Here is a 26,521-nt window from a genome sequence, read left to right as displayed (position 1 = left end):
TGATTCAGTACAAGCTTTAAAAAATCACTACAGCAGCCAGGCTTATGTGTGAGTGTCATCAGTATTTGTCCTTATTAATAGATGTTATTACTCAAAAGAGAAAAAAAGTCTATGCTACTAACTGCTGCCCTGCTGCTTCCCAATTCACAGTATAAGCGGGGGAGGAAACTTCACTGGTGACAAAGAATCTCCCAACTGAACATCATGCCCAAAATGTACTCTTCAGTCTAAGAAATCAGAGACACACATTTTTAAGTAAAATCCAGAAATCTAATTTTTAATTCATATGAAAACTAACATAATTCATACATGTTCCTAAACTTTCTCTTACTTCTGATATGAAGCAGATATAAAGAACTAGGAATCTAGTTTATATAAAAATTATCACAAAACACTTTCTCATGCCAGAAATACTGGATTGGCATGCTCTAATAAAAGCAATATTTTATGAAAAAAATCCATATGTATTTATTCATAGATCTTAATATAGCGAAACACAAAGCAAAGTTGAGACCACTGCTCATTCAACCAGTAACTTTGAAATTATTTAATTTGAAATATAAAATGGACTTTCTCCAGAACAGATCTGCATGGATTTTACCTTACCTTATCGTTTATGCTCTAAGAGTACATTTTATAAACATCAGTGACCAGGATTCTTTCATGTTTAAATTGAAGTGGACATGATAAGCATAAAAGAGTAACTTTCATGTAGTTGCAAAAAGAGTCAATAATCCTTTCAAGAAAGAGACTATCTCATTTCCTCCCAACTTGGATTCACCATAAACACGATCCACAAATGATATTGGAACCTAGTTGAAAAAATACATGGTAAAGTCAGTCTTCAAACAACCAGCAGGCCGTCGAGCAGCTGTCCAGCCTCCACTCACCCCACAGACCCAGGCCAGTCCTGGAGCAAAGGCTCCTGGAAGGGGCCACGGCAGCTTCCAATGTTTAAATTCACCAGCCCATGAGCCCTGACTTACTCACACGCTAAGCTGCATTTCAAGGAAAAACTGTAATCCATAAGCAAAATGGAGGGCTGAGTTTGGTGCAGTGCTTAAGCCCTGCCTTGGGGCAGTTCGCCTGGTATCAAGAGTGCCAGCCTCTTGCGACTGCACTCCCTGGGAGGCAGCTGCAGCAGCAGAGGGCTCTAGCACCCATGCCCTTACCATGCGGTCCAGCTTCGGCCAGCTCCAGCTCTAACCCCTCCACCCCTGCCTGTTTTGGGCAAATCAGAGTGAACCACTGGAGAGATCTTTCAGTCTCTATCTCCCTGCCTTTGAAATAAAAAATTTAATGTAAAATGCCTTTCACTGCACCCCCATCTGTAAAATTTAGCTACTGCTGCAATTTCAGCATTGAGTTAAAAACTTTTTGCAAGAAAACTGGCATTCTAAGGAAGCTATTTTCTTGTTGTTAATGTTTTAGTGTTACATGAGGTCTTCCCAGAAAGCTCATTAAGCAGTCCTGAATGCTACAAACTCCCAACCTCCTATAATCCCTGGAAATTTTCATTTACACACAGGCAATGGGCACAATGGACTCAGTTTAAAGTGTGAGCTTCCGGCCGGGGTTTGAGAAGAGCAGCAGACTTGGCCTGTGGGCTGACCAGGCACAAGAAATGAGAAGTGGATTTAAAAAGAAAAGTTTCCTCTATTTAACTCTTGGTAGAACTAATTTGTTATGAAATAAAAACCTTTTTTGTACGTTCTCTTATGAGGAACATGACATAGGATTTAACCCCAACTGCATACCTCACCAAGGGTGTACTTCAGCTGTCTCGCTCGGACAATCATCTCCATCTGGAAGACATAGCCTTTAGAAACGCATTTTTCCATTAATTTCTGCAGAACCTCTTTTCGATATAATCTGTAAGAAAGCAGAATATAGTAAATATAGTTAGTTATTTACATGGATCTTACTTAAAAAAAAATCCTGGTGTTTATAAAGCCTTAAACTCTTACCATTGGAACACAGAAAAGTTCACATTGTTGGTGACCGCTACCTTTGTGTTGAACAAGAAAGATCATAAAATACTTATCGAATATTGTGGAGTAATTTTGAAAATGAACTCTTAGTATCTTTGGAGAATCATCTTTTATCTATACTATCAGCAATTGTTCAAATGCTGCAAATTGAATTATCTGATACAGAAACTCCCTGGAATATCTGGTTGAGTTTCCTTGAACTGCGTGAACAGTACAGGCCACAGGTGACAGTGAAGCAACAAGCCAGAAAGCAGGAGTTGACACGCACTGTCTGATCAGCGTCTGTGCTCAGGTTGTTTCCCAGCACATCCTTTTTATTCTTTTTTTTATTGGAAAGCTGGATATACAGAGAAAGATCTTCCTGTCCGATGGTTCACTCCCCATGCGGCTGCAACAGCTGGAGCTGAGCCAATCCAAAGCCAGGAGCCAGGAACTTCTTTCAGGTCTCCCACATGAGTGCAGGGTCCCAAGGCTTTGGGCTGTCCTCGACTGCTTTCCCAGGCCACAGGCAGGGAGCTGGATGGGAAGCGGGGCTGCCAGGACCAGAACCGGTGACCACACGGGATCCTGACATGTTCAAGGCGAGGACCTTAACTGCTACAATATTGCGCTGGACCCCAGCACATCCTTAAGGAACACTCTCTAGGACAGACTAAGTCTCTCCAGGATGAACTTGGTTGTGCTAGGGGGAGGCAGGGAGCAGGCACCCCAGGAAATAGGGGATCCTACTGGGATGCAATCCCAGCCAAGTTCCTTGGGTGACGGCTGTGTAGCCTGACTTCGGGAGTACAGGTCAGACTGCCAGAGCACGAGAAGGCCTGGGGAGCCAATGCAGTCACTTTCTTTAAACAACAGGCCCCTCACTCTTTTCAGAGCCTTAGGTCTTGTAAAAATAAGATTTAGAGCCCCTGCCAGCAGGGAAGCAGCAATTTCATTCACTCCTTCACCTAAAGAAAGCCAATCAGCCAGAACAGTCTCATACCTCCTTATTCCACTGCAGGGTGAAGATCACTGACCTGTAAGTGCTGCCCTGGAAGTCACTCTCTCCCCTGGACCCCTCTAAGCAATCCTACCTCTCAAAAAGGCTTGAGCAGGTAACAGAAAACAGCCTGGCCCTTAGGAGAACCTAAGCAAACTTAAGAGTGTGCACGTCTTCATCTCCACAGGCTGCATTAAAAATTCGAAGAATGTTGGAAATTTGGAATTTTTGGAAAACCTAATCAAGAGTGAAGAATGTAACAGCAGCAATACTGATTCAAGTAACAAATATTTATCCAGCAACAGCCTGGGTTTCAGGTATCTTTTTAAAATTTGGTGCTTTCAGCAGTGAGCCATGAATTTTTTACCTTTAAGGGTCATTTTAGGGGCTGGTGTGGTTTAGCAAGTTAATCTTCTGCCTGCAGTGCCAGTATCCCATATGGGTGTATGTATGGGTATACTGTGTCTCAGCTGCTCCACTTTCCTTCCAACTACCTGACTGTGGCCTGGATGGCCCAAGTGCCTGGGCCTGCACCCGCATGGGAGACCCAAGAAGCTCCTGGTTATCAGCTTTGCACTAGCTCCACTCAGCCACTGCAGCCTTGTGAGGAACGGACCAGTCAACAGAAGTTCTGTCCTGTCACTCTTTCAAGTAAAGAAATACATAAGTCTTTAGGGTAACAGTCATTTCCAAGACACTTATTTCTCTTCACTGCCACCTCTCTTTTTCATTATCCCATAGTATCTTTAAAATTATGGCCAATAAAGTAAAACCATACATTTGTAGCTAACGGTTCCATAAACAGGGTTAGAGGCCAAGGTATTTCTTTGTTACGAAACAACTTTATGTAAGAATACAGCTTTGAGGAGATTCTTTTTATCATTTTGTAAAAGACACCACTTTACAAACAATTTAACATTTTGATATTCATTACAAAGATGAGGAGTTGCAGACCCACGTGGACCTCCAATTAGAGTGCAGAGGATCAGGGTAGTGGGAAGACGAGTAAGACAAGTGTTTGTTTTTCCAGCTAAAGACACCCCATCTTAAGTCTAACGATTTAACGACAAGAACTTGATCCAACAGCAATTTATAATTTAATATATTTACTTAATAAACTGCTACTTTCTGTCTACACACACACACACACACACAATTCAAAGCTTTGGTCCAGATAAACAAAGGGGAAAAAATTATGAAGAACAATGTAACTGAATGAACTCTATAGAAATACTAAAGATTTTAAACTTCTCTGTGCACAACATGGCAAATGTTTACATAAACGGCAGAAAGCTCCTGGGGTGCGTGGGTCCCGTCCTGACAGCATCAGGAGCAGCAAGCTGCAGCCCCAGTGCGACAAGCACACCTCCCCAAGTCACAGCTGCCAGTTTTCTCAAGTACAGTATGCTTAGCCTTTGTTGGAGGCTTTTGTCTTTTTTAGGATTCCAGAACAAAAACAAAGCAGAAGAAATTTAGAGAAGTTATAAATAGAGGCTGAACAGTACCTGAAGCTTCCTGTTAAATCAGACGCTCCTGGTCTCAGTAAAACCTGAGTGATAAAATTGGCCCCACGGCTGTGAAATAAAACAAATATCCTTTATCAAATGCCATCTACAAACACAAAATATATGCAAAAGTAGAGTGCTACAAATGTACAATTTCACAAGGTAGTTTTCTAGAACAAGAAATATTTATTCCATGAAAATAACAAAATTACATTTTCAGAACATAGGAGTTTCATGCTTTGACAGTGAAATTCAGAAGAAATAACATAGCAACAATGCTTAATTCTGGTTAAGATTAAGAAGGTGATAAAACCATGTTCATGTTTATCAACATTGCTATGCAGAATTATGCACGAATGTTAAAGAGCTAAAAATCAGGGACTTGCTGAAGTGTTTCCTTCTCATGCCCCAAAATGCACAAAGGGCAGTCTTCATCTAGCGCCACAACAAAATGACATCTCCCCAGTCCTGGGGAACAGAAAGGGTCAGTGGTTTGGGGGGCTCTCTGAAAAGTGACCAAAAACTCACTCCATGAATCATTCAGCTCAGTTGCTCTAACCAACAGCACACAATGCAAAGTGTGAACTAGGAAAATCTCACAGCTCTGTGGAGGCTGGGAAATCCAAGGTCAGGGCCAGCTGCTCTGCTTCCCATGAAAGTCCCTATGCTGGCCAAACAGAGTAAGCTCTCAGCATGTGGGCATGGCCACGTGGAGGAAAGGGAAGCAAGCTCCACAGCCTCCACTCCTGAGGGCACCACTAATCCCATTAGCACACCCCACCCCCAGGGGCGCTAAGGCTTCATTCAGGAATTCTAGTAAAACAAACACTGGGTCCCTAACACCACCTTAGGGCAACTGTTTCAGGCTATCAAGCAGGGACTAACTACAGGTGATTAGCAGCGTTCATTAACATTTCCAAAGGATTACTGTTATTGACACTCAGACAAAAGTATGCTGGAGATAAAGGTTTTTTCTCTAAAGCTCAGGCCTTCCCATCCGTTTCCTTCCAATAGACTTGACATTTCAGAAATATAATTTTATCTCCCCAAAAATGTAGTTAAGCAGAGGAGTATGTGTATATATCCATTCACACATCTATTCAAGCTAATGCATTTTTAAACTGGGTTCTTCTCTAGTTCTGGACCCTGCCAATGAAACGCAACTATAAGGCATGCAGACGTTAACAACTAGTAACAGAAACAACTAACAAACTGAATCAAATAGCTAAAAGGTGGTGAAGGGGCCGGCATGTGTCACAGCATATTAAGCTGTCACTTGGGGCACCGGCAGGACCCTGGCTACTCCACTTCTGACCAGCATCCTCTAGTGTTCCTGGGAAGCTGTGGAAATGGCTGAAGTACTTGAGTTTCTATAACCCATGTGCCATTCCTGCTTCTAGGCTTGTACCTGGCCCAGCTTGGCTATGGCAGCCATGGGAAAAGTGAACCAGCAAATGAAGATCTCTCAGTCTCCATCACACTGCCTTTCAAATAAATCTTAAAAACCTTCTAATCTTCTTTATATACGGCTGCAACGTGTCTCTGGGACTCCCCAGTTTTAAATAACAGATGAATGACCAGAGATCAGTCACTTGTTCTCAACCTTGATTTGTAGACTAAAATCCAGCTGGAAGGCTTGCATATGGAATGCCAAGGATTTTGATGCATTCCTGCAGGCCGGCAGTGTGTGTGTGTGGGGGGGGGCTGAAGATGAGCAGCGCAGGATCCCAGTGCTCAACAGAACTGAAAGCCACATCTTAACCTATCACGCCTGTCAGGAGGATTATTTGAATGTTCTAAATGACTGTCCTAAACTCATCAGGTAACAGGTGGCAATGGGTTAATTTTGTAACATCAACAGGATTCACAAAGCAGGTGACAAAGCACATTGTTAGGAGAACTCATCCTCCTATCACCTCAGAGAAGTAGGTGAGGTAAGTCAAAAGCAGACAGGAAATCTTTGTGGTCTTCTCATCAAAAAACTGACCCTTTCCCCCACACCTGGATTACGGAGTCCTGACCAACAGATCTTGGGTGAGCTTCAAGGGCCCCGACTCCAGAGGCTACGTAGTTTGTTTCTGCACTACTGGACACTGTCCTTAGAATCCGAAGGACGATGCCTGCCCGGCTTGCAGGGGGCATCCCGGGGGCTGTCTCAGGTATGCCGGCAAGGCTGCCCTCAGCTGCAGGAACCATCAGGGATCCAAGTCATCAGAACTCAGGTCACCATAAGTCACTAAGCGTTGGAGCGTTTTGTTCAGACAGCTAACTGAAAGCTCCAACAACCGGTTTTCCTTCCATCTTCCAATGAGAGAAGGGTAGCTGAGCAAAGTAAAATAGGCAAGGACCACCCAAGAAATAACAGGACCAACAAGAAGGAACCCTGGTCTGTGTGACTCCAAAGGCCCACTAGAATGGCCCACTAAAGGAAAGCTGAAATCATGGGCTGTTTTTATGTAGTTAAAAGTTAAAATATAAATGTGAGGAGAAATCTTTCTAAGCCACAAACCACCACCAAAATGTGACTGAATCAAAACCGAAGGCCTAGGCGCTGATGCAATGGCACAGCACATTAATCCTCTGCCTACCAGTGCATCCTACCTGGGTACTGTCTGTGTCCTGGCTGCTCCACTCCTCATGAGCTAGCTGCTCAAGTTCTCTTCTTATGGCCCAGCAAGGCAGCAGAGGATGGCCAATTCCTTGAGCCCCTGCACCATGTGGGAGACCAAAAAGAAGCTCCTGGTTTTGGATCAGCTCAGCTCTGGCTGTTGTGGCCATTTGCAGAGTGAACCAGCAAATGCAAGGCCTTTCTAAAAGCTGTCTTCCACATGAAAACAAAAGCAAAAACCTGAAAGTCTAGCCATATACCCCGAACTAGCTCCAAAGGTTCCCGTCATCTACGCTCAATGAAACACAATGAGAACAAACTAACCACAGGCAAAACTATATGTAAAAAGCAATCGACAAACATTTACTGGCATTTATAATTTGATCCCACAAACCCCAAAACAACAACTTATTTTAATGTCAATATTTGTTGCAGGCACATTTCTAAAACAAAACAAAACACACCCATACTTCTAGTACTTGCAATAATGGAGAAATCACAGTAACAAACATACCTTATTAATTTTCTTTTCAAATCCCACCCATATACACCTCCATTTCCTTTATAGCGAGTTCCAGAGACAATATCAAAATTTCCTTCTTTTTGCTTCCTGTAGGAAAACATAAATCAGTTGTCGATTAAAAACAGCTACTGAGGGACTGGTGGAATATACAACTGATTAATCCTCTGCCTGCAAGCACCGACATCCCATACGGGCGTTGGTTTGTGACCTGGCTGCCGCACTTCCCATCTAGTTCTCTGCTTATGGCCTGGGAAAGCAGCAGGGGACGGCCAACAGCCTTGGGACCCTGCACAAGAATGGGAGATCCAGAAGAGCCTTTGGCTTTGGTTTGACTCAACTCCAGCCATTGCAGCCATTCGGGGAGTGACCAAGGAGATGGAAGATCTTTCACTGGCTGTCTTTCCAATAAAAATCACTCAGTCTTTAAAAACAGAACAAAACAAAAAGCTACTGAGTACTAACAGATATTTTCATGAACTACACAAAAACTCAGAGAAGCAGAGAAAAAAAAAATGCTAAAAAAAAAAAAAAATGGGACAAAGTACTGAAAAATCTTCCAAAGTGATATTTTTCCAACCTGAATCTTTCTGATTCCTTTTTCCTTCTCAAGCTACAAGGCAGTGGACATTTTGTCTTGCTCTGTACCCCGAGTCCATCCTGCAGTGTATTAGTTGCATCTAACTGTCAGCTCTGTCTGATTCACTCTGATCTTGCCTTCCCTCAACCCCGTGCCTCATCTTGGGACTTCTCTTCCTACTATGTAGAAGTCTTGGTTCTGGAATTGAGAAAAGTACATGTGTGACTTGGTTACTGCCACCTGAACAAGTTACCATGACGTGAAGGGCACCCCCACAGGTCAGCACCAATCTACTGCATGGTCTTTCAGAGCTGCAGACACAGCTCACACATTTTTGTGGCTGTTGTCACAAGAGAGACACAATGAATCACGCTATAAAGAACCACCAAGACACTCTCACTCTTCATGTGGAAGACACTGGGACTGCCAAAACAACCAACAAGCATTTTTCATTCTGATAGACACTGCCAGAAACTACTTTCCAAACACGCAAGAATAACATTTTCTTTGTTAATATTTGAGTTTCATTTTAAAATTTTTAGTTATTTTTTATTTTAGAGCATGCTTATTTTTACCATTCCATTGATGGCACTACTAAATCTTTTACTAAGACTTATTATTTGAAGGGCAGGACTAGAGAGTAGATAAAGTGGCTGGTGCAGCAGCTTAGCAAACTGATCCTGCAGGACCAGTTTACCATATGGGAGTCAGTTCAAGTATTGGATGCTCCTCATTCAATCAAGCTCCTTGCTTACGCCCTGGGTAAGCAGCAGAGAATGGCCCACATTTTCAGAGCCCTGTACCCACGTGGGAGACCCAGAAGTAATTCCTGGTTTTGGATCAGCTCAGCTCTGGTTGTTGTGGCAACCTGGGGAGTGAACCATCGAATAGAAAAATCTAGTTCCTGTTCTTTCTCTTTTCCCTTCTCTCTGTAAATTTGTTTTTCAAATAAAAATAAATAAATCTTTAAAAGATATAGAAAAAAAAAAGACCGCTATCTTCCATTCACTGGCTCATTCCCCAAACAGCTACAACAGCCACAGCTGGCCAAGCTAAAACAAGGAGCCCGAGAGTCACCTGGACCACCCGTGTGGACACAGATATGCAAGTCCTCGAGGTCATTCTCCAATTCTTTCCCAGATACATTAGCAGGGAGGCAGACTGGAAGTAGAGCAGCCAGGCCTTGATCTTACACCCAAATGGGATGCCAGCATCTGAGGTGGCAGCCTAATCTGCTTGGCACAATACAGGCCCTAAAATTTTAAATTTTGATAAATGGGTCATGAAATAACTAGCAACTACTTATTTAAATTTGGATTTGACTGTATTCCAGAAAGCTCATCTTCTTTAGTGTCTGCGAGCTGTTGGACACAGCCTGTTTGCGTATTTGCCATTTTGTACTTGTCCCATCTGGCTTACAGAAGCCAGAGACTTCTGTATATTGGAAGTTGAGGCAGAGATGGTCTAAGGTGGCTTCACTCGGAGAGCAAAGGATGAGCAGCAGTCGGTCATTAGTGAGCAGGGTAAAAATCACCTCCTTTCAAGGCTTAATCTCATCTACCAGGAAGTGACTTTCCATTTTTCCTTATGTATCTGTTGATCTCGCTCCCTCAGGGTTTCTAAAATATATCTTTACAGCCCCGGATCTACATTTTTTAATGACGCTCAAATCTATGAATTTTCAATAAAAAACTTTAAATAGCATCTGCATTTTAGTATAAAAAGCCCAAAAGACAAACAACTTCAATGTAAATTCTTCTCCCATATTAGAAATAGTACCTACCTAATAAATTCAGGAATAAATTTTGGCTGAAATTTAGAAAGAATAAATAGTTAAATCAGTAAAATAGGCCAAAATCATCACAAATAACCACTAAAGAATCTCTCACTCACATGGTGTGAAAGATCAGCATCCATTATAATGATATAGTTTCCTGTAGCATGCTTCATTCCGTGAATGTACGCAGTTCCTGAAAATCAAAGTGTTTATGAACAAGAATCACCAGAAAAGCTTTAGAATACATGTGAATGGGGAAGAAACTGCTTAGTACCAAAAAAGCAAACACTGGTCCTTTAAAAATAACAGTCACAAACTGGGAACTCTCCTCCTTAAGTATATAGTCAACAGGACGGCAAGGTCAAGGTAGCTGGCTACCTGTTTCCCATTCAAGAGTCAATTTAAGTGAAGACCAAGAGCCAGTACTATGGCCCAGCTGCACCTGCGATGCCAGCATCCCAGGAGCACTGCTTCCAGTTCCAGTCGCTCCCCTTCAGATCCAGCTCCCCACTAACACATTGGGAAAACAGCAGCAGGTGATCTGCGTATCTGGGCCCTGGATCCCGTGTGGGAAACCAGGTTCCTAGCTGCTGGCTCAGGTTGGCCCAGCCTCAACTGTGATGGCCACCTGGAGAATGGACAAGGAGTTGGAATCTTTCTTTTATCCTCTCTGCAACTGTCCTTTGAATGAGTAAATCTCTTTTTAAAAATCTTACTTATTTCAGTTTAGCAAAGAAGTAATACCAAAGATCTTCCATTATGTACAACAATTACACTCTGATGGTTCAAAACAACACCTTTACTCAAGTCTACATAGACATTCTCGTGTGAACTGTGTAACAGAGACTAATATACTGGCAAGTAAGGGTACACTGCAGTAAACTTCTCTGCTCCTGAGTAAAAGTAGGACTCCCAATGAAGCATTTAAATATACCTTACAGCATGATACTAGATTTTCTACTTTTGCTTATACCTACCATGTCATGATACACCTTAAACAGCAGAAAGTTAAACTTGTAACTATGACTAAGGAATAAAATTATAATTATATATGATGTGCTGATATGAGGAAATATGGTGGGAGGGGAAGATGTTGAGGGAGGAATCTTGACACAGAACTGTATCATGGAAAATAAGAAAAAAAGGGAAGGAAAAACCAGCGACAGCTTTCTACCAGTGCTTCAGCGTCTCGGTGTCTGCCGTGACAGAGCAGAGCTGAGGCTGGGCCTCTGCCGAAGAGAGCCCTGCGTGCCATGGGATTCCTGCTGTCACCTCCACCGTTCATTTCAGAAACCTTAAAGCATTCCCAACTTGTCTCCCAATTTCCTAACCTGCAACAGGCCACATCTCAGGAACTGGCACCACCCACCAGATTTCTCATCTCTAAGTCTAGTGATGCTCTTTGGTTTCTGACCTTTACCAATGACTTATAACGTGTAATAAAGTCCTAGTGAGCCTGGATCCAAACCATTCAATCCCTTGTTTCACCTGAAACACTACATCCTGACACCTGGCACACAAACCAACAAGTTTCTCTGCATATGTTCTTCCTAACACTACAATTCCACTTCCACAAAAGCATCCCAAGTATCTCTGATTCTGGAAGCCTGATACACTAGGCTCTTGCTCCAGTATTGGAGGTCAAAGACATAGTTACTCAGTGACCTTCATCCCACGGTCCCTCACAAAGGGATTTGACAGGACAACACAGCTTACCAGGAGCCAGACTCGGAGAAAGTAGTGGAGGGCCTTCCTCAGGCCCAAATCATCACAATAAGCGGACTCCAAAGTGACCCAGACCTCGTCTGACCCCATTATCAGCTATCCATGGATTTGTGTGTTACCACTCACTGATCAGTGTTTCTTCTATCTTTCATGTTAACTTCCAGGAATTTCAATGCTAGACAATCTCGTGGATTCTGATATTCAGATGATCTTCAGAAGATCAGATTTCAATTTTACAAAGTGGTGTTTTCTCCACACTTCCCAAATTTTCCATTAAAGGTATCTCAATCTCAAACATGAGCAACTGCCACCAACAGCAAAAACTAAAGCTTCATCTTAGATTCAATGAGCTTACTGGGCATTTTTCCATATCAAATGCTGAAAAATCCTTCCTCCTCCTTTTTTTTTTTACATTTTTTTTTTTAAAGATTTATTATTATTGGAAAGCCGGATATACACAGAGGAGGAGAGACAGAGAGGAAGATCTTCCATCCGATGTTTCACTCCCCAAGTGAGCCACAACGGGCCGATGCGCGCCAATCCGAAGCCGGGAACCTGGAACCTCTTCCGGGTCTCCCACGCGGGTACAGGGTCCCAATGCATTGGGCCGTCCTCGACTGCTTTCCCAGGCCACAAGCAGGGAGCTGGATGGGAAGTGGAGCTTCCGGGATTAGAACTGGCGCCCATATGGGGTCCCGGGGCGTTCAAGGCGAGGACTTTAGCCGCTAGGCCACGCCGCCGGGCCCCTTTTTTTACATTTTTATTGGAAAGGCAGATCTCCCACATAGATGCAGGGTTCCAAGGCCTTGGGGTCATCCTCTACTGCTTTCCCAGGCCACAAGCAGGGAGCTGCATGGGAAGTGGAGCAGCCAGAATCCGAACCAGCATCCATATGGGATCCCAGTGCATTCAAGGCAAGGATTTAGCCACTAAACCATTGTACTAGGCCCTAATCTTTCTTTCTTAAAAATCAAAGTAACAGGGCCCGGTGGCGTGGCCTAGCGGCTAAAGTCCTCGCCTTGAACACGTCAGGACCCCATATGGGCACCGGTTCTAATCCCGGAAGCCCCGCTTCCCATCCAGCTTCCTGCTTGTGGCCTGGGAAAGCAGTCGAGGACGGCCCAATGCATTGGGACACTGCACCTGTGTGGGAGACCTGGAAGAGGTTCCTGGTTCCCGGCTTCGGATCGGCGTGCATCGGCCCGTTGCGGCTCACTTGGGGAGTGAAACATCGGATGGAAGATCCTCCTCTCTGTCTCTCTCTGTATATCTGCCTTTGTAATAAAATGAATAAATCTTTAAAAAAAAAAAATCAAAGTAACATGGAAGCCAGCACTATGGCATAGTAGGTTAAGCCTCCAACTGTAGTGTTGGCATCCCATATGGATGCTGCTTTGTATTCCACTTTCAATTCACCTTCTTGCTTATGGCCTGGGAATGCAGCAGAGGACGGCTCAAGTTCTTAGACCCCTACACCCATGTGCAAGATCCAGAAGCTTCTGGCTTCAGACTGAGTCAGCCCTGGCCACTGAGGCCATTTGGGGTGTGATCCAGCAGATTCAAGATCTCTCTTTGTGTCATTCCTTCTCTCTGTAACTCTTAAAAAAAAATTAAAGAGAAAATAACTGTTTGCACTTGCAGCTGAAACATGTTGCAAGGTGCATAGGTATGGCAGTATGCTGGTCTGAGACACCTGCCCTCAGACTCGTTCTCTGGCCCCTCCCTGTCCAGTGCTCTTGTCATCTGGCTCTCAGTTCTGGGCAGCAGAGGCCAGGAGAGAAAGGGAAGGGTCTAGTGGCCTCCCACCCTCTCGGCCCACAGCACAGTGGGTTTCTCCCATGGTTCCATGGCTATAGCCTCACCCTCTGGGCACGTACTGCTCTGTCCCTGGGAATGTTAGTGCTCTGCAGCCATTACTAAGCTCCTGGGAGCTTTGCTGTTCCAATAGCTGCTTGGCAATTCCTCCACCGTGTAACCAGACGCCCTGCAGTAAATTCCCTCTCCTGAAAGACTCAAGGCAGCGGTGAGGCCTGCCTGAGACAGGCAAGCCAAGCCTCACTAGTTGACTATCATTAAGATCATTACTAACCCTCCCAGGAGGTTACCGTATCTTGCCCTGTTCCCAATGGGAGAATTCACATTGGATAATCACACCAAGGGCACAGCAGGCATGGGGGCGGGGACTGGCTGGCAGCTCTCCTTACCTAGTCCCAGCTTCTTCTCTCGAGGCCTCAGAAGCTACGGGGATAAAAAATGGCATGTTAACACTGACAAACAAATCCCAACTACGTTTAACTTTATTTCATTAATATAAGTGAACAATCATTTTTAACAGAGATACAGCTACACAAATCAAACCTTAAGGCATCTTTTGCCAAAAAAAGGAGCAGGGAGAAGCATCTGGCTACAAACCAATAGTTTTTGCAGACAAACTTTTTTGGCACCATCTGCCATTTTACACAACATATCCTGATTTGTCACAATGTGTTATTTTAAACAATAGTATGCTTCTTCCTAAATAAACTAAGCCCTTAATTCATTATTCTTCACTTTCTCAGAATATCTGATCTAGTATTTTTTCAGTTCACTTTGTGATTGTAAATACTGACAATGAACTCTTCCTCTCTCAACTTACCTTGTTTCACACTTAAAAAAAAAAAGATTTATTTTTATTTGAAAGGCAGATTCAGAGAAGGACAGACAGAAAGATCTTCAATCCACTGCTTCTTTCTCTAAATGGCCACAATGGCTGGAGCTGAGACAACTGGAAACCAGGAACCTCTTCCATGTCTCCCAACACAGGTGCAGGGTACTCAAGGGGGAGCTGGATGGAAAGTGGAGTAGTCAAACATGAACCAGCACCCATACGGAATGCTGGTACTGCAGGCAGAGGATTAGTCAGTTGAGCCACTCCACTGGCCCCAACTTTTCTTTTTTAAATTCATTGATTCAAACTGCATAGATACAGAAGGGAGATCTTTCCTCCACTGGTTCAATCCTCAAATGGCCGCAACAGCCAGCACAGCGTCAGGATGAGGCCAGGGGGCAGGAGCTTCATCCAGGGTCTCCCACACGGGCAGGGACCCAAGCACTTGGGTCATCATCCTCTGTTACTTCCTCAGGGAACTGCAGGTGGTGGCATTACCTACGGTGCCAGCTCCTTGAACAAGCTCGGCTAGTCCATGCTACATTTCCAACAAAAGGGTTGGGCCGTCTGTCTTTAAGATCTATTTCTACTGGAAAGGCAGATTCATTGACAGAAAGACCTTCCATTCCCTGGTTCAAAGCCCAGCCACAATGTCCAGAGCTGACCAAATCCCAAGCCAGACGCCAGAAGCCTCTTCTTGGTCTCTCACATGGATGTAGGGTCCAAAGGACCTGGGCCATCCTCTGCTGCCCTCCCAGACCACAGCAGGAAGCTGGATGGGAAGTGGAGCGGCCGGGGACCCACACAGGATGCTAGCACTTTAAGGCGGAGAACTAGCAGGGTGAGCCACAGCACCCCCCATGGTTCTCTTTTCTTACCAACTGTCAATCACTCAGCAGCCTTTGTTAACTTTTTGCTTCCTATCTGGATCCTGACTTCATTGTTCAGGTTTTTCCCTTTAGGGTAGAAACCTGCTAAGGTTCACACTTTGTCAGTTTATTTTATCCTCTCTGCATTTCCCAAGGGGTAGCAGGTTGCCACCTACAGAGAGAGTCTTCAGTTGAACACAAGCAGAGTGGATTATATTTGAAATTTTTAAAAAATATATACAGCCTTCTCTAAGTCTTGCAAGGAACAAAAACAGATAAAAACCCATTCCTGTCTGATAAGAGATCACAGAGTAAGGCAGTCCGTCTTTTATAATAGTGAAGGAAAAAAGCTACGACCTTTGGCCTAGTGGTGACTAGTGGTTTTGGGTAGCCCAGTGGGTGTGGGCACACCCACAACCCACATTCAGTTGTGTAGATATGAGTTCTGGTTCTGCTCCAAGGTCCATTTCCTAGAAATGTGTGCTCAAGGAAGTAACAGGTGATGGCTTCAGCGGTTGGGTCCCTGACACCTCGTGGGAAAACTGATCTGTGTTTTTGGCATCTCACTTCAGCCAGGTCCAGCACGACTAGCTGGTGCAGGCATTTTGGGGAATGTTCTAGTAGTTTATTAATCTCTGAGTTTCAGAATATTAAGAAAGAAAGAGACAGACAGACAGGAAGGAAAGAAGGAAGGAAGAGAGAGAGAGGGATTCCTGGCTCCTGTTCCAGCTCTGGCCATTGCAACCACTTAGGGAGTGAATCAGTGGTTGGAAGATCTTCCTTACTGTGTATCTGACTTTGCAATAAGAAAGAAAGAAACAAAGAAAAAGGTTACAATACGAAGATGTATATACAGACAAAATACCCCATCTGGTATTTGCCCTGAAAAACAGAACTTTAAATTTAAATGTTCATTGATATTCCCCCTAACTCTGCATCAGCTGAGAAAAATTAATTACTTTATCACTCATATTTAGATCACTCAAAAGTTACATAAAGTACTAACAATATTGCAAAGATTATGGAACAGTTGTAGGAAATGCTGTGCTCTGGTGAAAAAAGATCTCCAAAACAGAATAACGACACACTGCACTGATGCTGAAGGCAAAACCCCAGGCCTGCCTCTGTGGCTTGGCAAGCTGCGCCGCTGCCTATGACCCAGCTTCCCATATCAATGCTGCTTTGAATTGTAGCTCCTCTACTTTCAATCTAGCGCCAAAATACTGTGCCTGAGAAACCAGCAGACAGCCCCAGTATTTGGGTCCTGCCAACCACGAGGAAGACCAAGATGGAGTTCCAGCCCCTGTCATTATAGCCACTGCAGAACGAACCAGTGGATGAAGATTCTCTCCGAAATTATGCCTCTCAAATAAATAAAAAAGAAAGCATCCTTCCTTTCCCCCCCAAAAATCACCATCCAGAAAATGTAAACATACAACACACAAGCTATGCATGTATGAACAAATATACACAGGCACACAACTACACACTGAACTGCTCACCTCCCAAGGGCAGGACAAACTAGGGTCCAGACGAAAAAAATCAACATTGCCCAGAAAGGAGTTTCTTCTTCATCTGTAACTTCCAACTGCCACTACTCCATTTGCTTTACCTGTACTGTCCCCCCTTCCCGAGTCTCTTCTGCTGACCAGGAGGGCAGCAATTAGCAGCTACACTGCCTCGGCTGGAATCTAGTTTCCCCGCTCAGCCTCAGGTGCGATCAAGGACAGGAGAGGGGGACAAGCAACAGAACCTCCCTGTAGAGACCCGCCTTCAGGAACAGCAGAGAATTCATGGAAAGTGTTGCCTGGAGTGCTGAGCACCCACTCCTTACAGGAATCTGGCACAGTCGCTGATAAAATACTCCGTATCATCTGTCTGACAAGAACTTTGCAAACATTTTTATCATTGAAAATCCTGGGGAAAAAAAACTTAGAAAATACTTCATGTTATTTTACTAAAACATATATGTCTAATTTCTAACTTGCTTTATATTTACTGTATCAAAGGTATACACAGGGACCAGTGCGGTAACCTAGTGGCTGAAATCCTCGCCTAGTGTGCGCCGGAATCCCATATGGCTGCCTGTTTGTATCCCAGTGGTTCCACTTCCCATCCAGCTCCCTGCTTGTGGCCTGGGAAAGCAGTCGAGGACGGCCCAAAGAATTGGGGCCTTTTACCCATGTGGGAGATCCGGAAAAGGCTCCTGGTCCAGCCCTGGCCACTGCAGCCACTTGGGGAAATGAATCAGAGGATGGAAGATTTTCCTTTCTGTATATCTGACTTTGCAATAAAAATAAATCTTAAAAAAAAAAAAAAAAAAAAAAAAAAAGATGAAGGAGAAACCAACATTAGCAGCTGGCAGTCCGTTTCTTTAAAAACAACAAAAAAGGCATATACAATTTGAAGGCTATGAGAGTGTTACCAGATGACACTTCAGACAAACTATAATCAATTTATACTAAGATGAACAGAGTTTGAGTTTTACTATATTTCCAAAACCATTAAACATTTAAAGAGGGCCAGCATTCGGCCTGAAGGCTGAGACCCGCTGTTGAGGATGCCCACGCCCAATCAGAGCATCTGGGCGCTATGCCTACGCCCTGCCAAGCAGACCCTGGGTGACAGCAGTGATGGTGCAAGTTATCCTGCCACTCACATGAGAGCTGGAAATAAATTTCCTGGCTCCTGGCTTTAGTTCCAGCCCAGGCCAGGCCACTGTAGCCATTTGGGGAGTGAACAAACAAGTTAAGAACCAAAACATGAAAAAGTAAGAAGATGTCTTCAGCTAAGAATGGCTAATGGTGAATCCGGTGTGATGCCTCAATGGTTAAATTCTCACCTTGTAAGCTCCAGGATCCCATATGGGCATGCCCCATGTTCATGTCTCAACTGTTCCACTTCCCATCCACCCCCTGCTTTTAGCCCGGAAAAGCAGAGGAAGATGGTCCAGAGCCTTGGGACCCAGAACACACAAAGGGAAACCAGAAGAAGCTCCTGGCTCCTGGCTTTGGATCAGCTCAGCTCTGTATTTTGCAGCCATTTGGGGAGTAAACCACTGGATGGAATATCTCTCACTCTCTGTCCCTCTTCTCTATAAATCTTTCAAAGAAATCTTTTTTAAAAAATAATTCATCTAGAAGGAGATGCAGAGGAAGAAGGAGAAGCAGAGAAGTCTTCCATCTCTTCATCCCCCAGTTTCAACAGCCAGGACAGGGCCGGCTGAAGCCAGGAGTTTCTTCTGGGTCTTCCTGGGCAGCAGGGAACCCAGCACTTGGCCCACGCTCCCCTGCATTTTCAGGCACATTAACAGGGAGCTAGATGGGAGACGGAGCAGCTGGAACTCCAACCTGTGCCCATGCAGAATCCCAGTGCTGTAGGCGGTGGCGTTTATCCACGGAACTGCAACGCCAACGCCCACTTTTCTGATCTTCCGTCTGCTCTGTTAGTTAGCTAGGCAAACCTGGAAAGTGACTAAGCCTGTTGCCTCCATTTCCTGACTACAGAATATTAAAAATACATCCTCCTTGTTTTCTTTTCAGCCAGTTTGAAAGGCAAGTGGATGAAGCTTCCGTGTTAACAATTCTGCAAGATTGTGTCAAGACTCACTGTTCCACAACTGCTTCTCAACTAAACATACAAGTAGTACTATAAATGAGTAAATGACATTTCTGGCATTGCCTCTCTTTAAAAAGGTCAATTTCTAGCTTAAATGATTTACAGTCATAAAATGATAAATGATTGGGGGAATCTTACTTTGTACTACAGGAAAGGATCAGTGATTAGTTTTCTCTCACCATTTTGCATTTTATTGAGTTGAGGGGAAAAAATATCCTTTGAGGACAATGTAGTTTTAGAATTTAGAGATTCCCTAAAATCAATTATGTTATGGCTGAGAAGTTATGCCTGAAGTATTCAAAACGTTGCCAAGGTTCTGTGTTCCCAGGTTAAAAATGGTATAAAATTCAGAGTATTTTATAGACAGAAATGTGAATCAGTGCCTTTGGTCCAGGGCTTCTAGAAGAAAAGCTGGGGAACTTTAGGCCAAAAACATGAACCCAGTATCACCGAAAACACTTGCTAAATAACTGAAACTTGTCAATTTTTCATCTCCTCCTATATTCCTATATTTAGGGAAATTTTCAGAGGATTTAAGGTGTCACAGACTGAAAAACCCTTCAGTACAGGATGGTCCCATATGGGACCCGGCTGTTCCACTTCCCATCCAGCTCCCTGCTCGAGACCTGGGAAAACAGTACAGGATGGTCCAAACTCTTGGGACTTTGCACCCAAGTGGAAGGCCTAGAAGAAGCTCCTGGCTCCTGCCTTTGTATCAGCTCAGCTCCAGCTGTTGCGGCCACTTGGGGCACGAACCAGTGGACGGAGGATCTTTTTCTATCTCTCCTTCTCTGTAATTCTAATAAAAATAAGTAAAATCTTTAAAAAATAATAATAAAGGTTCTTCTTTCTACCAATGGCTTTCCATTATGGGAAAGGCCAATTCTACCCCAGATACATTTCTGGCTGCCCACTGGGGAGGGAAGGTGTTCCTGGCATCTGGCAGAGGGAGCCCAGGGATTGTCGAACACTCCATAAAGAAGAGCATCTCACAGCAGAGAAGTATCTGACCCCAATAGCATCAAGGGAAACATTGGTCCACAACAAATTACATATACCAATCAAAGAAAAAGACCCAGTGTCTACCATACATCTTCTAACCTAATCTGTACTTGCATTGTATGTTTCCACGTTAAGAGTTACCAAAACAAGAGCTCACAGCTATATCCAGCCATATACAAACTCATGGAGCTGATGCTGTGCTAGTGGGTATATAGCTTGTGGCACCAGTTTCAGTCCCGAATGCTCTACTCACTATCCAGCTCCCTGCTAATGCTCCTGCGAAAGCAGGCTAAGTGGGCCCAAGTGCTTGGGATGCTTGGGATCCTGCTCCCATGCGGGAAAGCTGGACAAAGCTCCTGTCTCCAGGCTTTGGCCTCTTCAGTCCTCACCGCTGGGGTCATTTTGGGAGCGAACCAGGGAATAAAAATTCTCTCCCTCCCTCTTTCTCTCTTTTAACTCCATCTCTATAACTTTCAAATGAATAAATCAATATTTTTAAAATAAATAAAATTCAAGAAGCCATTGCAAAATAAACTCTACATTTGCCTAAGTTACTGCTATAAATAAGCTTCCACAGGAAAAAAAACCTAAAGTATGGGATTCAGAAAGTCAGTCTATCCCGCAATTCTGTTCTAGAGATTCAGATGAAAATGGCAGGTGCTCTGAGGATCCAGCCACGTCACCATAAAGAGTCCCATTTCTCACCTACAAACTCAGCTGCAGGCAGTGTTCTCCACCGAAACTGAAAACACCAGGAGAGACACAGCAAGAAGGAGTAAGACACGTGCAGCCAATTCCAGCCAGCTCCACTCTTTCACCTGGCCCTTCGAGAAAATGAAAACACGCGCCATCCATTCTTTTGCTGTAAAAGGACCACTGACTCAGCATACCAGAGGGATGTACAATTTCAAGAACAATGACAATGTACTTGAACCTCAACAGCTGTAAAGTGGTGTTTCAGTTTCAACGAGACTACAACGCATTTTAGCACTGCTTATATCTCACCTTCCCACCACACAAACACAACTCACACAAGAGAAAAATGTCGAACTTACAATCTTGTCTGACCCGTAGATTTTCTCCAGCTGTTCAGCAACTTCCCTCGTTCCATCCGGGCTCCCATCATCTATGATTATAACTTCATAGTTGATTTCGCTACAACAGAAAGAGCACACTCAGACGGAATAATCACTTCTAAAACATTAACTTTTAAACTACCAACTTTTCGCCCATTAGTTGCTACAGAAAGATCAGTGTCAAGTGAGATCAAACTTTTGTACTCCATCTCCAAATGTTAGGGTGGAGTCCTGATCCCTAAAGCACACTCACAGAGGACATACCTTTAGTCAAGAAAAAAAAAACGTGTGTGGGTGTACATGCTCAGATTTCACTCAAAATTTTACATGCCTAGTTTGGAAATGGAATTCAATCTTGGTTACATAAAACATCTCCTAGCTGGCACTGTGGCACAGTGGGGAAGCCTCCACCTGCAATCCTAGCCACCCTATGCCAATGCAGATTTGTTCTACTGCAGATCCAGCGCCCTGCTAACGTGCCCGTGAAAGCAGCCTAGCACAGCCTCAGCATGTGGCAAACCAGCGTGGAGTTCCTGGCTCTGGCACTTGGTGTTGCAAACCAGTGGATGAAGGCATCTCTTTTTCTGTAACTTTCAAATGAATAATATATACAAACTTTTAATCTCAAAAGTACTTTAAACGGTAACTTGAATCAGACTGTGACTATTCTTGTCAATCAAATCCCAAGAGATCGGCAATCAGCAATAAATTTCACCCCTCTTAGGAAAACTCAGTTTAGAATAGTAACTTTAAACCACTACTTCAAACAGCTGTATCCATCTTCCCACATTATGGGGAAAACAAAGATAAGTAAATAAACAAAAGAATCCGAAAACAGATCCCAGGGCTACTTTCTATCAATTTCCACTACAACCACAGCCAGTGCAGCACCTGGAGGAACAGGGGATCTCCCAGATACCCCCGCCAAGGAAAGTGAGGAGGAAAGACAAGGAGGCACAGCTGAAGCCCCACTATTAACACCGTCTCCTCCAGGTTCTGCTTCTAGCAAGAACGCAAGGGACTCACGCATTCTACTGCAAATGGCTTTAAAGTCAGTTCCACTAAAATCTCAACAGAAAAAAGCCAAACTGCCTGTTCTCCCGTGTGAATGCAATGACCGCAGCTGCCCACTGGTCCCACGCCAGAACAGGCAGGATAACAGCTCCAGGAAGTTCCAAAAGAGATGTGTTGCGTAAACAAAATGGAGATTCATTCATAAAGCTAAATGACTCCTCCATCCAGCTTCAAAGCAGCCGGGCGCCTGGCTGCTGCGGTTACTCTGACTGCAGCCTTAAGACTAGCCACCTGTTTTCCTCACTAAACCTCATTCTGAGCTGCTGAAAAGTCGCCCAGAAACTATCGAAAGAAAAAAAAAATCACATTAAAAAAAGCGCGTAAAATCAGAATACAAGCCCGAAACAAGACTGGCTACATGATGATTAATTTTTCAAATTTGGAAAGAGCTTGCAAAAATCAAAACGAAAAAGATAAAAGAACCAACTAGGATGGGGGAAAAAAGGTGAGGTACATACAAGGATCTGGTTAAATAAATGCCAAGAGCCATACGGACATTCCAAATAATCTGTGTTTGGTCGAGGAGAGGAAAAACAAATCCAAAAGGTTTTCACAGCAGAATTCCTATTTCACTGTCAAACAGGCTACTCCCTAATGACACTTCGTAACCACATCTTAAAAAAAAAATGCGTAACGAGTCCAAACTCCCACACTGAAACCCTCAATCTCGACCGACCCCGACAAACAACCGCCAACGACCCCCTAGGGGTCCCTGCAGCGAGCTCCGGAACCGACTCACGCTTACATAAGCCGCGGGCGTCGGAGCTCCCGGCCCGGGCCGCAGGTCCCAGGCGCCCCAGGCGAGGACCGAGCGCGGGTTACCGGCCTCACCCGCCCCCCGAAACAAGGGCGGCCAGACCCTTCCAGCGAACGGGCGAGAAAAACAATAATAATCCATCAGAGACGCGGAAGGGGGGCGGGGGCGGAAGGACAAACGGGTATCTCCGCCAGGAACCCCGAGGGCAGGGTTAGGATCGGGATCGGGGCTAGGGTTAGGACCCGCGTCTGCCGCGCCCTCCCGGGTCCGGTGCGAGAGCCCAGGGCCGGGCAGGGCGGCCGCGGGCGGCCAACGGCCGACACCCAGCCCGTTCCCCGGAGAGGGCGGCCGCCGCGCTACCTCTCGGAGAAGCTCTTCACCAGCAGCCACACGATGAGCGGCAAGTTCTCGCGCTCGTTGTACGTCGGCAGAAGCACCGAGTACTTGTCCCCCGGCCCGGCGCGACTCCCCGCCGTTCGCCCGGAACCGGGCAGCGTCCGACTCCCTTCCGCGGAGGCCATGGCGGAACTGCGCGAGGCGCCGGAAGAAGAATGACGTTAACGCAGCCCAGAGAGGCGGCGGGTCGGACCGTACCAAATTCGAAAACGGGGGGGGAGAATGGCTGTCCTTTAGTTCCTCAATCGATAGCCTGTATGCGGACCAGTTGAAATATGAAAAACTTGTGTGAATCTTTCCAGTTGAAGCCCGATGCTTCTTACGAAGTGAAAATCTAGGTTTCACCCTTTCCCAACCTCCGCCAAGATTTTTAGATGATCCCAGTCGCTAGGAGACAAGAAGCCGGAACCGGAAATGTGCTGTGCTCGACACCCCTGCGGAGGAGGCTGCCATGGCTTCCCGGGAAGAGGTGCTGGCTTTACAGGCTGAAGTCGCCCAGCGTGAGGAGGAGCTGAATTCCCTGAAGCGGAGACTGGCGGCGGCTCTCGTGGCGGAGCGGGAAGCGGGATCGGAGCTGCCGGCTGCCATGTCGCCACTGCCGCCCAAGGCCTCCCTGTCCCGGGATGAGATTCTGCGCTACAGCCGGCAGCTGGTGCTGCCGGAGCTGGGCGTGCGTGGACAGCTGCGCCTGGCGGGCGCGTCCGTCCTGATCGTGGGCTGCGGGGGCCTCGGCTGTCCCCTGGCGCAGTACCTGGCCGCGGCCGGCGTGGGCCGCCTGGGTCTGGTGGACTACGACGTGGTGGAGATGAGCAACCTGGCCCGCCAGGTGCTGCACGGTGAGGCGCTGGCCGGCGAGGCCAAAGCCTTTTCGGCCGCCGCCTCGCTGCGCCGCCTGAATTCGGCCGTGGAGTGCGTGCCCTACGCGCAGGCCCTGACCCCGGCCACGGCGCTGGACCTGGTCCGCCGCTACGACGTGGTGGCCGACTGCTCCGACAACGTGCCCACTCGCTACCTGGTGAACGACGCGTGCGTGCTGGCCGGCCGGCCGCTGGTGTCTGCCAGCGCCCTGCGCTTCGAGGGCCAGATCACCGTGTACCACTACGACGGCGGGCCTTGCTACCGCTGCGTCTTCCCGCAGCCGCCCCCGGCCGAGACCGTGACCAACTGCGCCGACGGCGGGGTGCTCGGCGTGGTCACCGGGGTGCTGGGCTGCCTGCAGGCGCTGGAGGTGCTGAAGATCGCCGCGGGTCTGGGCCCTTCCTACAGCGGCAGCCTGTTGCTCTTCGATGCTCTCGGAGGCCATTTCCGCTGCATTCGGCTGCGGAGGCGCCGGCCCGACTGTGCCGCATGTGGGGAGCGGCCCACCGTGACTGCCCTGCAGGACTACGAGGCCTTCTGCGGCGCCTCGGCCACCGACAGGTGCCGCTCCCTGCAGTTACTGAGCCCAGAGGAGCGGATTTCGGTCACCGACTATAAACAGCTTCTGGACTCGGGGGCGCCGCACCTGCTACTGGACGTGAGGCCGCAAGTGGAGGTGGACATCTGTGGCCTGCCCCATGCCCTGCATGTCCCCTTGAAACACTTGGAACGCAGGGATGCGCAGAGCCTAGAGCTCCTTGCAGAAGCTGTGCGGGAACGGAGGCGAGACGCTCGGGAAGGGGCTGCCCTTTCTGTTTTTGTCATCTGCAAGCTGGGCAACGACTCCCAGAAGGCCGTGAAGATCCTGCAGTCCTTGTCAGACGTGCAGGAGTTAGGGTGCCTGGCGGTTCAGGATGTTGTAGGGGGTCTCATGGCCTGGGCTGCCAAGGTTGATGGCTCGTTCCCCCAGTACTGAGGTGCGGGCCCTGGCACGTGAGTGTTCAGGCGGGTCTGAGGTCCTACAGCTGCCCACTGGGCTTTCTGGCCGCAGCGGATCGGATGGTCACGTGGTCATCGCGCTGTTACTGAGAGCCATCTGTGTCCTCAGCACCTACGCGATGTCGCAAACACAGGTGCATGTAGGGTGATCGCGTTTGGCCTTGGAACTCATGGTCATTCTTGTCTCCCGATCCCCCTCTCTCTCCCAGTGAGAAAGCTCTCCAAATTGTCTCTCTGGTACCTGGAATTAAGTTGGAGTAAGCTCAGTCTCACTGAGTTGATCACAGATGATCTTCCTGGCGGGGTCAGCTCACTGCTCAGTAAGACACTCTGAATCTTGTTTCCGACTCAGAAGACAGCTGCGTGTTCAACTGTCAGGAATCCATGTGGAACAGATCTCTCCAGTATAGCAAATTAAAGCAAGCTGTCCGTGTAGGCTGCCAGTGTCAGCAGCAGCGCTCTGTGTGTTCTGTGGTTCGGTTTGTCTCAGCCAACTTTGATAAGCCATTTCTGTTTGGCTTATCTGTTCCAGCATTTCAGAGCAGTGTAAACTATAGGTGTTTTTGTGTTTGCTTTCGTATCAACACCCACATGAATTGACGGTTCACGCAACTCCTCGTACACAGAACAAAATGTAAGAGTTGGTGTGTGAGTATGTGTCAATGGCTGTGTGCAGACCCATTGCCAGATTTCATTTCATTATTTTTAAGATTAATTTATTTTTGATAGAAAGGCAGATCTACAGAGAGGAGAGACAGACAGATCTTCAACCTCTGGTTCACTCCCCAAGTGGCCACAAACAGCCAGAACTGAGCTGATCCAAAGCCAGGAGCCAGGAGCTTCTTCCAGGTCTCCCTCTTGGTTGCAAGGTTGCAGAGTTTTGCTCTGTCCTCGACTGCTTTCCCAGGCCACAAACAGAGTTGGAAGGCAAATGGAACAGCTGGGACATGAACCTGTACCCAAGGGGATGCTGGTGCTTGCAGGTGGAGGATTAGACAATTGAGCCGTCACACATGCCACACACAAATCATTTTGTATTGTAAACACTGATGTCGGGGGGTTCGGCAGTGGCCACAGTTCTTGAAAACCTGGTTGGAAAGGGTATAGTAAAGCAATGGGAGGTGCCTTTAGGAATCTGTGGGACAGATCTAAGCAGTCAATCAGTGCCCCAAACTTTCAGGAGCATTACCCCAACGCTGTAAACAAAGGTAGCCCCTTGGGAACACTGTTGTGCCATGCTGCTCCGCATGGCACTGGAGGTTGAGGGGAACACTCAGCACAACCCTGGCAGTCTCGCCTGCCCTCTGGCTCTCCCAGAAAGTCCCCTTGAGCAGCAGAGGCCCTTCACTGTTGGTTTGTTCTGAGTGAGTCCTCCAGGGCGCCTGGTGGGCAGGCTCCAGGCCCTTGCCTGCCTGAATCATAGCTGCCAGAGAGGCAGAAAATCTGGTCAGGAGGCAGAATGGAGTTTTCCTCGAAGTGAAGGGTTTTCCCAAAGATGGGCTGTTGGGAATAGGACAGACGGCAGGAGAGGTACAAGATC

The 26,521-nt window shown here is 46.3% G+C and overlaps 2 protein-coding genes across 2 annotated transcripts; one reads left to right on the top strand and one right to left on the bottom strand.

Annotated features, from left to right (window-relative positions):
• Positions 1–450: 450 nt before the first annotated feature.
• Positions 451–23,301, bottom strand: DPM1 (dolichyl-phosphate mannosyltransferase subunit 1, catalytic). Its single transcript, XM_004586092.3, has 9 exons — positions 23,089–23,301; positions 20,877–20,976; positions 13,890–13,923; positions 10,077–10,153; positions 9,967–9,992; positions 7,598–7,693; positions 4,476–4,544; positions 1,758–1,872; positions 451–812 (listed from the first exon to the last, which is right to left on the bottom strand). The coding sequence occupies exons 1-9, from the start codon at positions 23,247–23,249 to the stop codon at positions 708–710; spliced, it is 783 nt and encodes a 260-aa protein (XP_004586149.2). The 5' UTR covers positions 23,250–23,301; the 3' UTR covers positions 451–707.
• Positions 23,302–23,334: 33 nt separating this feature from the next.
• On the top strand, positions 23,335–25,084 carry MOCS3 (molybdenum cofactor synthesis 3). Its single transcript, XM_004585902.4, has one exon. It carries the CDS (start codon positions 23,576–23,578, stop codon positions 24,956–24,958), a length of 1,383 nt encoding a protein of 460 aa, XP_004585959.2. The 5' UTR covers positions 23,335–23,575; the 3' UTR covers positions 24,959–25,084.
• The last annotated feature ends 1,437 nt before the right edge of the window (positions 25,085–26,521 follow it).

This window comes from Ochotona princeps, chromosome 22 (genome assembly GCF_030435755.1).
Source record: "Ochotona princeps isolate mOchPri1 chromosome 22, mOchPri1.hap1, whole genome shotgun sequence".
In the NCBI taxonomy this organism is placed as follows: domain Eukaryota; kingdom Metazoa; phylum Chordata; class Mammalia; order Lagomorpha; family Ochotonidae; genus Ochotona; species Ochotona princeps.
The sequence above is the reverse complement of the archived record's forward strand: the minus strand, read 5'-3'. Positions and strand labels throughout refer to the sequence as shown.